Consider the following 16,599-nt stretch of genomic DNA (forward strand, 5'->3'; position numbering starts at 1 on the left):
GATTACAGTCCTGGTTGTAGATGAATTTCTTCTAAATACCATCACATCCATAAATCCTCAAAATATAAAGTGTTTGATCTTTTTACAAGTTTTCCTTAATTGTTGAGTGTATGAATAATGTTTTTTGACATAATAAAAAAAAATCAGAAGGACTGGGGCACGGGTCAGTGATGGAGCACTTTCCTAGCATGCCTAAGACCCTGCATTCCATCCCCAGCACTGAAAAAACTGAATCATGATTTTTCATGCTCTTCTTCCACCAGGAGCACCAAGATGTGATGATAATAGGAGCCAAGTGTTCATTACAGGCTCCACAGTATTGCCCCTGTCTGCACCTCTGTACACTTCAGGCCTTTGATGGTGCCTCCCATAAGCCAAAGGAGATACTGTTGGAATTCCCAACCCATCAGGACAGTGAGGCTCAGAGAGGTTAGTTTAGCTGCGCAGTGAATTGCAGAGCAGGGTTTAAGGGCATACACTGCAACCTGGAAGCCACAGCTCAGCCTGCACCACACATTGTGGAGACTGGCTGGCAGGTCTGTGGTTTTCAAAAACATTTCAGAAGTCTGTGTCAAGCAAATGATAAATGTTTCAGAGCTTTTGGGAGATCACACATTGGGCCGTACAACAACTTAACACATCCCGGTTTTGGTTTTCAGCTATGGAACAACTACTTTCACCTGGCTGTTGCTTTCCTCACCCAAGAGTCCTTGCAACTGGAGAATTTCTCAAGTGCTAAGAGAGCCAAAATCCTGAACAAGTAAGTCCTCGCCCTGCTCAGAAACCTGGGCAGGCGCCTCCAACTCTATTAGCATAATTTTCATGTCTTCTCTAAGCCAACTGGGTACAAATTGAGATGTAATCACGGTGTAATGAAGGGGTGGTTTTAAATCATGAATTGGGTATTGCCTTTTCTAACCCATGAATCAAGATCTAAAATTGCAGGATTCATCCTGGTAGGTTCAAAGTCGGTGCAATTCAAGACAATTAGAGCAACACAGGATTTGAGCTTCTGGAGATGACGATTTTGCTGTGCACTCTTTCTGATGTCATTCCACATTACTTTATTGCTCAATTCTCCAGTTCTGCTTATAAATCAGGCTTTTGGTGAAAGCCATTGGCCTGTTGGGACTGTCCAGCAACTCAGGGCGGAGTTCTCACTGCTGGTTTCCCTCAGGCAGCAGACAGCCGTCTTCTGTCCAGGAGATTTGAGTGGACTGGACAGCCCCTTGGGCCTCTGTGAGGAAGCTCCATGAAGGCCGAGGTCGCTGCAGGGCACTTGGGGTTCCCTCACCCTAGTCTGCACCCTTCACTGCACCTGCTCCCGGATCGAGGAAAACATGGTCACACAAGTTCCTTCCAACAGCGAGGCACCCTGAGGTCTTGCCTCCTCTCTTTCTGCCCCTGTTTCAAGAATTTGCCCTGTTCCCATTGTCCCTGTCATAAGTATATTGAAAAGAGTTCCAAAGTGGCACCGTGGTGCCCAGTCACAGCTTAGAATGCCTCGGCAACGTCCTGGCTGTGCCCGGGCATTGCCAAGTCCCTGCTGCTCCTGAGGTTCGAGATTGCAGAGGGAGGCTCAGGAGGTGCAGCTGCTCAGCGTTCCTGGCATCCTCTGAGTGTGCAGGAAAAATGGAAAGCCCGTTGTCCCTGGAGAGTGAGAGGCTTCAGCAAATAACTTACTGAGCTTGTACTATGTGCTGGTGACCTTCTAAGCTTTGTGCTTTTCACACGTAATCCTTACAAAAACAGAACTACTCATTAAGCCCTGTGTCATCTGTATCTTCCACATGAGCAAGGTGATGGACAGGGTGGTCAAATCTCTGGCTAACTGTGCCTAGCAAGTGCAAGGCTCCTGGTCCAGGGAGCTCGGAGACCAAGGCTTTAACCTGTACTGTGTTCAGGGCTCCCTGGCCTTTGACCCACACCAACGAACTGAGAAGCAGGTACTACCTGGCCAGCTTCCCTCAGGCTCCTACAGCTGAGCAGCTCCGAAGAGCCCTGGCTGTGGACAATGATCACAGCTCGGAAGAGAGACCTGCACCTGGTGAGCCATGCATAAGAGTAGACAGAGGGTGCCCACCCATGGCCACGAGTTCTGTGCACTCCTTGGACAAACACAGGTCCTCATCATTCCCGAAGACCCATCCATCCAGAGACAGACTTACCCTGTAGCATCTGCTGGAGACGCACCCAACATGGGACTCCTCCTTGAGGACATTCATGTTCCCTAGGACCACAGGAAATGAGGGACAGTGGCTGGTGATGTTGCTGTCCTTATAGTTCAAAAGCTTTCCTAGTGCAGAAATAGTAACAACCCGCTCATTCCGATCCCTTGCAGCGCAACTCACCTAGGGCTGCCATGACTCCTTGACGCACAGGAGAGCTCAGCCTGTGCCAGAGTCGCTGCCCACGATGGCCACCCAAAGTGAAAGACCCCATGGCAGCTGACTCCGGAACCATTTCTGCCAAGCACCTGCCCTTAAGATGCCTGCAGGAGGAGAGGTGCCTAGAAGAACTGGCACCAGCTGGTGTCCTCCTCCCTGAGCCAGCAGGGCCTCTGGGCCGGGCCTCATGCAGCTCTCTCCTGACTGCAGCAACAGGAGATGCCAGAGTCCCCCTGTGCATTATCCCATGCATTTCCCAAGGGAAAGTCCGGAGCATTTTGGAAGGTGTCTTCCCCAAACTCTATAGGGTTGCTTCAAGGCCACAGTGAGTCTGGGGGGTCTCTCGGGGTCCTGGGATCCCCCTGCAGCAATGACAGGCCATGCAGACAAAGAGTTCTCCTACTGAGATAAGCCTGAGATAGGCCCTGGGCAACCTGAGGCCTTTCAGTGTCCTAGACCCTGTGAGGAGCCACCAGTATTTGCTGTATTCTTCATTTCCCTTAATAGACCTTAAACACTTTATAATCCATGTGCAAATCTTATTTCAAATAGCAAAAGCTGCATAAGAAGTATTTTAAGATATCCCACCTGAATTCTTAAATTTTCTAGGCACATACAACATCTAGAAATGTTTTGGTTGGTTTGAAATGATCCAGTAAAAGGGCTCATGCTGCTCCGTGCTCAGGCAGGGTGAGCCGGTTGCCAGGGGCAGAAGATAAGGAGGAGTCCCCTTGATGGAGACTTGCGCCTAGTTGGCAAGGAAAAGGCCTTGGCAGTGGGAGGGGGGCCTGCAGGGTCGGCCTGGGGATCAGAAGGCCTCCCAGAAGGTGGACGTTTTGTCAGGGAAGGAGGGAACATGGAGAGGTCTGACAGTTTGACTTGTCAGCAGTCAGCTCAGAAGGGGGCATAGAGTCCTAAATGATGGCTGATCCAAAGAAAGAGGTGCTCAGGGTGTGGAAGTGGAGGGAGCAGCAGAGCCTGGAGGGGTGCTTGGGGCAAGGCATGAGGGAGGGGCTGGGGATTGGGGACCCTATGGGTCTGAGCCAGGGCTGGAGGCTGACTTGGGGCTCAGTGGAGCATGTTGCACCTGCTTATCTTCGCCTAGTGGAGAACCCAGGCTCTGCAGAGGACTCATGTCAAGGGGCATCCTCAGGACTGTCTCCACGCCTGCCCCTCTGCTGCCCCTCTGCTGCCCCTGGGCTCTCTCCAAAGGAATCTCAGGAGCATCTTCCACCCCTTTTCTCCTTTTTACAAGCCCAGCACCTTCTCATCTCTGCTTGGTCCACAGTGTTGTGGCTCAAATAGTAGGAAGTTATAGTCCCAGAGGCTGCCCGCACATCCCCCTGTGTAGTGCTCCACCCTCCTGATGCTGGGGCCACAGATTGCTTAGGATCTCAGTTCCCCACAGTAAACCGGGCGACACCCAGGAGTGGGCCTTGCCTCACCAAGGACCGACTACAAACCCAAACTGAGCACAGAACTGGTCAGTGACCCACAGAACAGGCAACCCTAGAATCAAAGTGCATAATAAGAAAACTTAGCTGGCTGGAGCCTCAGACGTCCTCGGGGTGCTAGTGACTCAAGGGATGACCGAGGTGTCAACGGAACGCTAACCCTGCCATGGCTGCTTCCTTCCCTCCTCTAGCCCTGTATGTTTTTAGGGCTCAAGAAGTATGAGTAAAATGCATTGGAGTGGACTTTTGATTAGCAGCTAGCTTGACAGTTTTAGTATGCCAGTCACCGTGTGTCCTCCTGTGGGACCAGGTGGCAAAAGAGCTCCTTCAGGACTTTGTTTCAGAAGGAAAAACAGCTCACAGTTTTGGCTTCCAGCACATCTGAGCATCAAAGCCCCCTGAAAATTTCCAGCATGAGAAGATGAGCCGAGTGGCAAAGGCCCCCTGTGCCCTTGACGGTGTGCAGAGACCGCCCTCCACGAGACCCTCTCCCCACTTAGACTTTGGGCCGTCCCCACGCAAGTCCACCACCTCCTCAAAGGGCAGGCTTGCAACTGACCAAAACACCACGTCCGGTCCCACACCGTGGGCTCTGAGGGGCCCATGGGCTCCGTCCAGCTGCAGGCAGGACGTCATGTGGAAACTAGGAGGAAGTTGATGTGCCATGACAAGCCCCGTTTTGCAGTGTGACCTGATCGGAAGCTATGATTCTATGTCACAGATTATAACAGGAAATATCCATTTAATTTGTGTTTGTGCTGATTTGTTTTTCAAGAGACTCATGACTCAAAACAAACTCACTTTGAGAATTAGAAGGAGACCCAGGGAGACTTCCTGAGTGGGAACTCTGCTCCAGCGTCATGTTGGCAAAGCCAGCCGAGCACCCGTTGGGCCCTGTTGGTGCCCTCGAGTCAGCCCTGCGTCTAACCAGGAAGGTTCTGGTGCTCCCACCTGGACCCCCGTCCCCTCTTGCCTTTCCAGGAACCTGCGGTCTTTGTCATCAAGATGCAGATGCCTCACCTGCTCTCAGCCCCCTCCCTGCCTCTCTGTCCCTTGCTCCCTGACATCACCCCAAGCTCCTGCTACAGCCCTGTGGTCCTCAGCACCCCTGGCCAGGTGGGAAGGCCCTCATTCAGGGAGGCGGGGTTCAGTTCTCTCCATTGCTCTCCCCAGATCCTTCAACACTGTTGTCCTTCCCCTTATCTTGGTCCCTTTTGTGTTGCTATGACAAAATACCTTATGCCAATTGCTTTATAAAAAGAGGAGGTTTATTGGGTCTACTGGCTTTGGAGATGGGAAATTTCAAGAGCATGATGCCAGAACCTGCTCAGCTTCTGGTGAGGGCCCTGTGCTGTGTCACCATGGGGTGAGGAGTGGGGATGGAAGTGAGGTGTAGTAGGGGCGCACATGTGAGAGAGATGGAGGCCAGCTGCTTCCTGATGACCCTCTATCTGGAGACTCGTCCAGCCTGGAGACCTGACTGTCCAGGATGCCCAACCCACTCCTAAGAGAGCGGTTGCCTCCCTGAGGACCCGAGCCAGTCTGGGGAACCAAGCCAGTCTCTCTGGGACATCGCTCCGGTCTCAGGGTGGCACCGCATGACCTGATCAGGTCCTCTCCTCCCTCAGTGGTCCCACTGCAGACCGAGCCTCAGCACACCAACCTCAGGGACACCACAGTCCAACCACAGCTCTGTGGCTGTGCACACTCCCCACTCACTGCCCGGTCTCTCTGGGCCTTTCTCCTGGCCGTGCCTGTCCCCTTGAGGGTGAGTGCTGGATCTCAGTTCTGTCTCAGGTCTTCTCATCCTGTCTCCTTAAGGGCACATTCCCCTGGTGGGTCCCAGCCACCTACTGGCCAGCATATTAACTGAATGGGTCACTCACTGCATTAATGGCCGAGGTCCATCTGCCTTGACAGTGAATGAAAGCTGCCTGTCTCGGATCCACAGAAACTTGCCTCCTCATGTTCACAGAGGCCAGAAGTCTGAGCTCCGGATGCCAGCTGGGTGGGCTCTTCCTGTGGCTCAGAGGGAGAATGTGTCCCAGGCCTCTCTAGCTTCTGGTGGCCATCCCCAGTCCTTGACGTGTCTTGAGTTAACTCAGTCCCTGCCGTGTCTTCAGATTAGGCTCTTCCCCGAGCCTTCCCACGTGTCTGTCTGTGCATCTTCCCCTCCTTGTGAGGACCCCACTGGTTGGATTTAGGGACCCCACTACTCAGCTAGATTGCATCTGCACAGCCCTATTTCCAGGTGAGGTCACACTCACAGGTGCGATATGCACGACGTGTGTTTATGTCTTGTGTGATCGTTGGCTAGTTCCCTGGGTTCATGGGTCTTGTCTGAAATGCTCATTGAATGTTCACTAGTAGACTCAGTCTAAACAACCACTGGGACCCTGACGGGGGTGCTGACATGAGGTCCAGTCTGAGGCTCGAAACAGAACTCTAGACTGCCTCATGTGCTTGCTCACACCAGGGTTCCCCTCTTATCTTCCACCAAAGCCTGGGAATGAACTTTGCCAGTACTATGAAGAGACTGAGGGTCAGAGTGGTCAAGCAATTTGCAGTTGTGCTTAGATTTGGGCTCAGGTGGACCTCACCTCCAAGTCTAGCTGTCTCTGGGGGACATGGTTTTTTCTGTTCCTTGGGATAAGAGGCAGGCCTAGATGTAGGATCCTAGCTGTCCTGGGGGTGGAACAGCTCCCTCCCAAGCATATGCCCCTGTGCCCCATTTGCAGGTGGACACAAGCAAGCTGGGTGTGCTGAGAAGCACTGACAGCCAGGCGACTCCAGCTCCTGACCTTCTGTCTTTGTGGCCCCGTGCATGTCAGTTCTGCACGCTGGATTGCAAACTTGTTCCTTGGAAGAGCATTAGGCCAGGTCTGCCTGCTTGCCCCACAGTCCTACGGGAGGATGGAGACACAGGAAAGTACTTCGAAAGCCAGAGCTCGGTGCTATGCTGTGCAGCACTTCTGCACCCCGAGATGTGCGGGAAGACAGTGGCCTGGGCCCTGAGCACTTGGACCCTTCTCTCCTCATTCCCACTGGCTGTCTCTGCCCAGATCCCTGGATTGCAAATTTCAGGAGGAATTTTACCATGATCTGGATGGTCGCCACCAGCTCCAATAACGAGCCTCAGCCCAGACACGGGCCACTGTGACCTTTCCCTCCTCCGGGGGGGAACCCGGGAGCGCGGGAAGCCCCATCGAGCTCTCATGAGAGCTGTGACTCTTTGGGGATGACTGAGGCATGTTGAGATTCCTTCTTATTAAAACTTAAAATCAGTCTGGCTGCCAGGGAGACCCAGACAGAGAGCCACCTTGGGTCACTGCAAGGTGCCCCCATGGCTGCCTCTGGTCTCCTGTGCATGGATTTCCAAACCTTAGGATTTCCTTTGAGTCGCTGTAACTGTTCCCATCCTAGGACCGGAGAGGAGCTGAGGCAGGGGTGGAGCAGCAGGGAGCCTGGTGCTCAGCCTGATGTCGGGCTGTGCTGGTCTTGCGGAGGCGCCATCCAAAAAGGATACAGAGTCCCCTGTGGCTCAGATGTGGGAGTGTCCAGGGCTTGAGAGAGCAGCCAAAAGGCCCACCCCCTGCACAGGGCTTCTACCTCCTCTGGGTGGCTGGCCTCCTGGGTGTGTTGAGGGTCTGAACAGAGGCTGGGGACATTTGTGTCTGGGGCCACCTTGTGTTCCAAGCTTGTGGGATGCATGCTTGGCCGGAAGAGACTGGACCACCTGGTCAGTGAGAATGACCACACTCAGAGGAGGCTGCACTGGGCGTGGACACAGCTTTGCCTCCCACACCGCTTCCCCATAAACGCCAGGAGGATGACAAGGCCAGGTCACCACACAGCCAGCTGCATCCTCCCCAGCTTGGGCTGTGCGGCTGTTGGGGTACCCCTCTCATGGTGCCAGGGCACAAAAGGGAATCAGGAGACCCCCAAAGGAAGAACAGCTTAACAGTGTTCAGGTGGCACAGCGCCTGGCAATTTGGGGTGCCTGAGTTATATGTGGAAGGGCACTTCTCTGTCACCCATGAACTTGAGTCAGGGGCTCTGTTGTCTGTGACAGCCCTTTGCTTACCATAGCCTGGGGATGGCCATGTTGCCAGCTGAGGACCCCACCCCATTCACAGAGTACCTGCTTTGCATTCACCTGAGTGCTGGCCAGGCTTGCAGGTAACAGCTGACCCTGGGAGCAAGAGGCTGGGCTCCCAGTTCAGTCTCCATCTTGCATCCTCCTCCCCCAGAGACTCTCTGCCTAGAGTCGCTTTCCAGGGAGAGATGATCACAGGGCTGGAACCCTCCTGCCGTGAGTGACAGACAGGAGCTTGGGGCACCAGAGACTTTAATAAGGTGGTGGCAGGCGGGGCGCTTGATTTAGCAGCCCCATCTTGGCCTCAAGAGCCTCAAGAGCCGAGGAGCGCTCATCTGCGATCGCTCGCTTCCCTTTGTTCGTCAGCTGCCGGGAGGACAAACATCGAGCTCCTCGGAGCAGCTGCTAAGCCGCAATACTGTAGGATAATTTTGCAAATTATTATTTTTAATATAATCAGCTTTTTCCTTAGGCAATAAAGGAAAAAGTTAAATTGCTCACAAACTAATAAAGCTTTATCTTCTGAAGCATCAAATTCTGTTTACTCATGAAACACACACCTCCTCTGTTCGCCCACCGGGAGGAAAATTAGCATTTATTTTCCCCGATAAACAAAATCCGGTGGAACATTCGTTGACATGTTTTGGTGTTAAGTCATTCCTTACGTTTAAAGTGATGTCGAAGAATAGGAGAAATCTGGATGTGCTTTCCCTTTCTTCCGGGTTTAATTTTAACACAGAAAGCTATGTGTGTGGTGGGGTGCGACTTGGCATCTAAATGCTAACGGCATGCATACACAACAAACTTCCCCCAGGCCCCCAGCCTGGGGACTGGAGCACGCAACCACCCTCCCCACACTTTACCCACAGAAAGTGAGATCCCGGATTCCACCACCTGCGAGGCCTTTGGTGGCAATGGAAGTTGGAGCTCCGACCCATCCTTCATTTGTCCAATGAGGGAGACGTTAGTTGCATTTGCAGGAGCCTGAGTTTCAGATGCTCCCAGTGACCGAGCATTTCTCCTTCCCCTTGTTCCCAGGTATGGAGACATGAGGAGGCAGATCGGCTTTGAAATCAGAGACATGTGGTACAACCTTGGTGAGTGGCCAGGCTCGGGGGTGGGGGGCGCATCATGACTCCCAGCCAGGTCATGCCCCTAGCCCTGGTCGGCAGCGTTGGGACAGCTCAACCTGACTGCTTCTGTTCCTGGGCAGCAGGAATTACTCTTCTCCGCATTCATAGTTTTCAGTAGTTGAGAGACAGGCCAAGGGAGAGGGGAGACAATCTGATTGGTGGGCAAACAGAGCACCCAGGAGAGTACCCCCTGGTGTCTGGTGAACACTCTGCTGCAGGCGCCATCGCCCTGGAAGCTGCTCAGGTCTCAAATCCTGCAGCCCATCCCGCTGTGACCTTTGCCACCACTGACTGTGTTCAGATTTGCAGAATTTAACATCTCACGAGTCCATGGACCACTCAAACCTGGATGCGGGTGTTTAGGTACACTGCCACCAAGTGGTGGAAGCATAATGTGCTCCTGCAGCTGAGGCAATAATAAGTCCTATTATATGATAGGAAATTGATACAGCCTCGTTTGTAAGTGAAGACAGCGTTCCCACCTGCTTTTCTCATCCACAACCACAAGGAACTCTTTATTGAACTGTAGCCAATACCAGGTCTAGTTCTTTTAGATAGGCTCCTGAAAGAAATGTGACTGGTGACAAATTGGGATCTCCCCCCTGCCTTTATTGAGCCCTCCAAGAACCTGGCCTATGTTGAGATTGCTCTCTTTCTGGCCTGCTCTCTGCTCTTCAACTTGCCTGAGGCAGAGGTGTCCTGGGCCAGGAGGGGCTGGTGGCCTAGGAGGTCCTGAGCAAGGCTTCCGTTGTATTCCTGCCTCAGAATCATCAGGCCTGTGCTTCTTCCTCTCGGGTGGCCTGGGAGATGGCTTTCCCAAGAGGGGCCTTGCTCTCCCCTCTGTCCCAGAGACTCTTTTCCCTGTCCACTTCATCTCGCTTCCCCTGAGCAGGATGCCACCTGTTCCTGTGGGGCTGGGGAACAGAGCCACAGCCGGCCGCTGGCTCTTGAGTGAGTGCTGGCTCTGGACAGCGCCTGGAAAGTGGGGTTAGGAAGATGCGGAGAGAACAAGTGCTAAACTCTGAACATGGACTCCAGCGCCCTCCTGGACAGCCTGGGAGCACAGCAGCAGGCTCTGCAGGCCATGCCTGTGTGGCCAGCAAACTCTCAGTGACCTCTGTGACTCCCTTGGAAGGGCTTTTGACACCTCGCCTCCTCAGTCAGCAGACACAGAAAGAGTGGCCTCATCTTGTCTCCAGGGAAAGTTAAGAGAACTTCCAAAAGTTGTCTTTCTGATTAAATAATGAATGGAGTTTTTTTTTTTTTCAAATGGATTTTTACCCCAAAATAGAAATGCCAAACCCCTTGAAAAACAAGACCAGGACACTCTGTGGGCCATGCCGACAGTGTGGGAGTCCCACGTGACCCCAGTTACACTTCCAGAAGCAAGATTCTGCCGTGAGAGCCCCAGGCAGGGATTCAGAGCATCCAAGTGGCCCTGTCCCCTGTGCCCTCTCAGGGACAGAGCCTGCACAGGCCCACATGCCCCAGGTGTCAGCACTGGAGGCCACCGAGGACCCCATAAGGACACTCTGTGCTGGGGTTTTGCAGGTGACAACTGTAGGACCTGAGTACAGGCTCTGAGTTATCAGAGGCCACTAGTCTCTGTGGCAAGAATCCTGCAGTGGCCATCCTGTCCTGGTCTTCCTGGTGCTCCAGGGGGCAGAGTGGGAACCCATGGGGTCAAGAGACCCAGTACACCCCACCTGGGAACTCCACCCCGCCCTGCCCCGCCTGCCTTGCCCAGGCGGCCCGAGTCAGGGGGCTCGGTCCCCCCCCTGCCCTGACTCAGCTCTCTGGGTTGTGAGGGAAGGAGCTGGGGCTGAAGGGTTCAGGAGCCTTCCAGTCCAAGGCTCAGATGTTCTAGGGCATAAATGCATGATGATCTCAGCATCAAAAAATGTTAAGGCTTTTGGAGCAGAGAAGAGGACCATTTGTGATTCACTCCAGTTGATCTCTCTGTGTCCTTCTTAAAACCATGCCACGACAGATGCATTTGTCATTTGCCCTGGCAGCCAGAGACAGGACTTGTGCCAGACAGGGACAGTGTGCAGCCCCATGACACAGGCAGGCAGACCAAAGGGACTTTTGGAGAGGTGGCTTTCAGGGAGATGCTGGCTCTAGCTGGGGGACAGGGAGTCCAGGGCTTTGCTAGGCCCAGCATCAACGAAGGAGGTGACATGGGCTCTGCCTGCCAGGTTGGACTCTCAGTGCAGACACTTAGCTCTCCTAGACAGTCCTCTCTCTGAGGCCATCTTCTACCTGAGCCCTTTCTGAAAGAGTGGGACTACCCCCACCATGGGGACAGGCCCACACATGCTTTCAGGCACTTCCTGCTGGAATGGCTTGATCCTGTTTTCCCAGGAGAGAGAGGCGCCCACCCTGGCAGGGGCAGAGACCTACGTGCACATTGAAGCGCTTCCTCTGCAAAAGTGGCTGCAGTGACCACATGGCTCTCCCTGGCCCTGCAAGTCTCCCAAGGTCCCTCCCATCCCTGAAGGGCCTTCCACCGTAGGGTCACTGCCTGCAGAAGAGGGACACTCCAGAACCCAGCTCAAGCGACAGCTGGCCAGCGGTCACCCTGATGGGTGCTTTTGTGCTTTCTCCACTTCAGTTTTTGTGTCTTATTTTTTGTTCTTTGTTTCTTTCTCTTTGTTTTTCTGTGGGGCCCTGTGCCTGCTAGGCAAGTGGTCTACCCCAGGGCCACACCCCCAGAGCATGTGTTGGATTTTCTTTTTTTTTTTAAGTATTTTTAATGTTACTCTGGAATCCCTGAGATTGACCACCATCAAAACTGGACCCATTTCTTTCTTTTTTTTTTTTTTTTTTTTTTTTTGCCATTTTCTGTGATAGCAATGAAGAAAGCAAAGAGAGGGAAGAGGGATGTGAGTCTCTCATGGTTCTCCCAGGGGCTACATTGGTCCTTAGAGAGACCCACTCAGGTCTGGCTCACATTTCTAAAGCCATTTCAGAGCAGTTTGTTCTCTGGACATTATCTGCCATTATGTTCCAAATAAGCGGAGCCCGACGAGAGGAGACTTTTGGTTTGTAGCATAAAGGATGCAGTTAAGAGAGAAAATCCCCTCGTTTGAACCTGTCATTTGCTGATTTGAATATAGTGATCAATGTATAAGAGGTGTGTTTTGCAGATCTTCAGCTGGGAACATCAGCTATGGCCTGAGATGTAGTCTAGAGGTCAGTAGGAAACCATGACCTTGGCCAAGTAAGGGCTAGGACTCAGAAACAGCGAGTAATAACCATTATCTACCAGGTTGGGTTCCTTGCTAAGGAAAGAACGAAATGTTTAAAAGTTAGAGAAATAATAATAAAGGTATCTGCTGCCTAGGGATCATCTCAGGCAGTGCCTGAGAATACCTCCAAGGGCCACCTCAGGCAGTGGCCCCTGCCTACTCTGGGTCCCAGATGGTGGAACCTGACCACAGGAGTCATTGTGCAGGGTGCCATTCTCAAAACTCATGACGGCACATCTCAGGATATGCACAACTTACTTTCTACACAGCTTTTTATTTTATTTTTTCCAATGGGCTCAGGTTTAGGAATATTTTGGCAGACTGCTAGAGTTGGCTGTGCCAAGAAAATAAAACTAGAAGTCAGATCAGATATATTTATCATCTTATAATTAGTCACCTGTCACTCGGTCAGGCCTTGTGCAGAAGACTCTAGGACACCACTTCTTCCCTGGATCTTCCAGTGTTCCCTGTGGTCCCTTGAGATGAAGGGTCTGAGTGCACCTCCAAGCCCAGCGTCAGAGCAGGAACCCGGGCTTTTGTGCTCAATCTGACACAACCATAAACAGGGCACCTCCCCAGGGGCGGGCATGGTGCTTTCCCTCCAGGGCCTTTCATAATTTGAGTGTGAAAGGGGACATCAAAGGCAGACTCTCTTTCCAAAGAATAAGGCAGGGGATGTGGTGTACCTGGCTCTTCAGTTATGTATCAAAGCTCACTCCCAGGCAGCCTGCTGAGCACCTCTCCTGCCTTCCTACCTCAGCACCAGAGCCAGCAGACACCTGCCTCCTGTCAGCCAGAACCAGTGTGTCCACAGCCAGGTCTTTAATGGCTGATTTGGTTTGGGATGTTTTTCTTGCAGGATTTCCTATAGGAGTGTTTTCAGGGCCTGAGTAAATTTTGTGCTCTCCTCGGAGCCCACCCCAATACTGCTCGGTGTGGCCTGATAGTCTTAGTCGGCTGGTGGGACTTTTGCCCTGCCTGCTCCTGTGTAGGGAGATTTTCCTGGTTTAAGACTGTTTCATGCCTGGATTTCTGAGCTCTGGTGACTGTAGAGCTATCATCCGGACACTGTGGAGGCTGCTGCTTGGGGCGGGAAGCAGTTCCATGAATAGAGACTCCAGGGAGTCTTAGGGACTGGTCAGATGGCCAGAGGTGCAGTGAGTGGCTTGCTCTTCCTCTGTCTCCAAAGGAGAAGAAAGATGCATCCTCTTTTTCTTGAGGTCTACACTGCAGGAATCTCCTCATAGGGAAGAGTTGGTTGAGGGGCTGGAGGAGCGTGAGCATCACCTACCATTAGCTTGTGCTCAGTCCCCAGAACCCCGGCCCCTCCAGCCCAGAGTGTTTCCCACCCTAGTGGGAGGGTGGTGCCCGGGTCTTTGTAACATGGTTTTCCCATCTCCACATCTACACCCACTTGTTCCTGCCTTCACGTTCCTCCCAGCTTGGAACGCGAAAAGAGATTGGTGACACGCAGAACTTTATGATGCTGAAATCATGGTTGATGAGCAACTCGCTGTCACTATCATCTGTTTTCGGAAACATTGGCTCTGACATTTTTTCGGCATAATACAAGGAAAGCGTCACCTGAGAGATGGAATCTAATGGCATTTTCAAGAGAATGCTTTCCAGCGGTTACAGGCCTTCCAGAAACATTAAGCAGCTGGCGAGGATGAGACTCATGCTGTAACAGCTTTAGTCTAAATATTAATGATTTAGTAAAAGCTGAAAGTCAGATATGAATAAATGCAGGCTCCTTACAGAAAGTTACATTGTGTGTGTGTGTGTGTGTGTGTGTGCGTGTGTGTGTGTGTGTCCCTAGAAAAATTTTGTTTAGGCTAGTAGGAGGATTATGTATTTTCTTAAGTACAGTTATTTATAGTAGCCAAATTTGTCTGATGATTCTCTTTGTGGAAATCTGTATGAGTTGAATTGTAAAGAATACTAAATTCTTTAGGGTATCCATCTTGTTTCCTGATTGTGTCAAAGAATTAGTAAGATTGATTAACTCTGGATAAAGTATTGGTGTTCATAGCAAAATGTCACAAATAATTCATTCAAGCATCTAACTTCTTGCACATTTTTCTTTTATGTGCTGGGAATGAAATGATGTTAGTTATCTGGGAGTGATTTGGAGATAAGTGAAGATTTCGGAGATGAAAGACCATTAGGTGGGGTTCTAAAGCACCCCTTCTTGATGGACCCCCCTGTATCTTGTCCTGACAGTGGTCCCTGTGTGGAGCAGTGTGTTTCCCAGAAGCTTTGTTGCAGAGGCCCAGTGACCAGGTCCTGAAGGAACCTTAGGGTTGCCACCTCTCTGTCCTTTTGCCTTCCTCATTCACTTAAAGCTCTGTAAGGTCACCTAGGTTACCAGACCTCAGGAACTAAGAGGCAGAACAACCAAAGGGCACTGGGGCCACTACAGGGTGGGGCACAGTGGCAGCAGACCCCCAGCTAGCAGGAGAGAGGGGCAGGTTTCTCTAGGCTCAGCCGCCGGATTTTCCAGTGCTGTTTCTGAGCTGCCATCAGAGCCAAAGCCAGAGGCCCACAAAAGTGCAGTGCCAAGATTTCCAGCAAAAACTATTGAAATGAAAATTTTGGTGCTTGCAAGAAGCCATTCTACTTGCAGAGGGATTTATCTTAGAACTGTAGTATTCCAACGATGCTAGGTAAGATGAGAGGTTGCTGACTTCAGGAGGGGCGTGGACAGGGTGCACTGATGCTGCTGCAGAGAGGTGGACAGGGTCCGAATGTTGCTCAGAGATCCTGGGCCCAGCAGACAGGGAAGGAATCAGTAAAATGAGGCCAAAGCTGAAGGGCCAGAATCTCAGAGCCAGTCTAAATCCTGCTCTTCCAGGTCCCTGAGCAGCCCGAGCAGCTCCCTGAGCATCCAGGGAGACAGCCCTGGGTCCTCGTCTATAAAACGGGTTGGAAAGGTGCCTGTCTCCTGAGGCTCTCATGAGGAGTCCATGAGAAGGTGCTTCCTCGGAGGCTTGTCTGCAGCCCATGATTAGTGATGTGAGCTAACATAACGCTCATTATTATTTTAAAAAGCTTTTGAAGAAACATTTTCCTGAATTCTTTAAAAGTCATTTCTGGACAGATAGGTGAGCTGGGACTAATAACGTAGTTCTTTAAATAAGCCTTTTCCTATCAGCCAATAGCCACAGCAGGTAGAATTGTTCCTGTTTCTGCCACCCAAGTTCTGATGGCTGTTCTTGGTTCCTTAGTTGTGGTCATTTGGAATGTCATAGAAGTCACTCTGCATTACCTACAGAGGTGCCACATGGTAAACTTTCATGAGACGCTGGCGATAGTAAGGGCCCAAGAGACCACCTCCGCCTTCCCCATGTCCACTTCTGTTCTTGTCATTGTCTGCAAATGAGATGCTGGCCCTCGGATCCCAGTCCCCACCCCTTCCAAAGCTGGCTGTCAGGTGGCTGCTCAGGCCCTGGACCATGCAGCTGTGTATAGGAACAGCGGCTGCTCTGCTGCGACCCACAAGTTGTGATCACAGGCCTTCCGTTGGATGGGCTTTGAATGGCTTCCCTTGTAACACTGGGAAGACAGCCCACTTCCTATGTGAAATGCTGGAGGTCCTCAAGCTCGTTGCCTATAGGTGAGAAGTACAGGAACATTCCCAAGATCTCCTGTGCAATGTCACATTGTTTTGTTTTGTGAAGTTAAGCCCATGTTTGAATGCTTTTTTATTTCTGAATAGTATATTTCTTTATTCCAAGGTCAACACAAGATAAAGTTCATTCCAGAAATGGTTGGCCCAATATTAGAAATGACGCTCATTCCTGAGACGGAACTGCGCAAAGCCACCATCCCCATCTTCTTTGATATGATGCAGTGTGAATTCCATTCGACTCGAAGCTTCCAAATGGTAAGGACACAGATGTGCACTGTGGCCAACCAAGGGGCTGATGGGGACAGCCTGGAAACCCTGGAAGAGATGCAAAGAAGATTCTAGTGTTAAAGTGGTAAACGTGAAAATTCCCTGCAGCTCAAGGGGGAAAGGCCTGGGATTTTCCTTGTTGGATAAGTTGTCATTCTTTCTCATCATCTGCGGGGAGGGACTGTTCTCAACCTTTGCTTTTATTTGCTTATTTTTATCTGGACTTAGACATTAAACCCTGGGTCAAAGTCTCTTTCTCACCCTGCATACTTTGTGCATGGTAAAGTGTCTGAGCAAATGTTATTTACTGTATTCTGTCAGACTGGCTGTGTATTGCATAGTAATGTTACTTTAAAGTTTAAACTCTTTACTTTAATTCT

The 16,599-nt window shown here is 51.4% G+C and overlaps 1 protein-coding gene across 4 annotated transcripts in view; it reads left to right on the forward strand.

Moving 5' to 3' along the window:
- DOCK1 (dedicator of cytokinesis 1) overlaps positions 1 to 16,599 on the forward strand; it is a 458,484-nt gene that overhangs the window by 371,253 nt on the left and 70,632 nt on the right. For all 4 annotated transcript variants that reach the window (XM_081267092.1, XM_081267094.1, XM_081267093.1 and 1 more), the window contains exons 31-33: positions 660 to 760; positions 8,976 to 9,034; positions 16,059 to 16,207. In XM_081267092.1, the coding sequence (XP_081123218.1) occupies positions 660 to 760; positions 8,976 to 9,034; positions 16,059 to 16,207 (309 nt within the window). The remainder of the gene's footprint in view (positions 1 to 659; positions 761 to 8,975; positions 9,035 to 16,058; positions 16,208 to 16,599) is intronic.

Source organism: Spermophilus citellus, assembly GCF_964194105.1.
Source record: "Spermophilus citellus genome assembly, chromosome: 15".
Classification (NCBI taxonomy): Eukaryota; Metazoa; Chordata; class Mammalia; order Rodentia; family Sciuridae; genus Spermophilus; species Spermophilus citellus.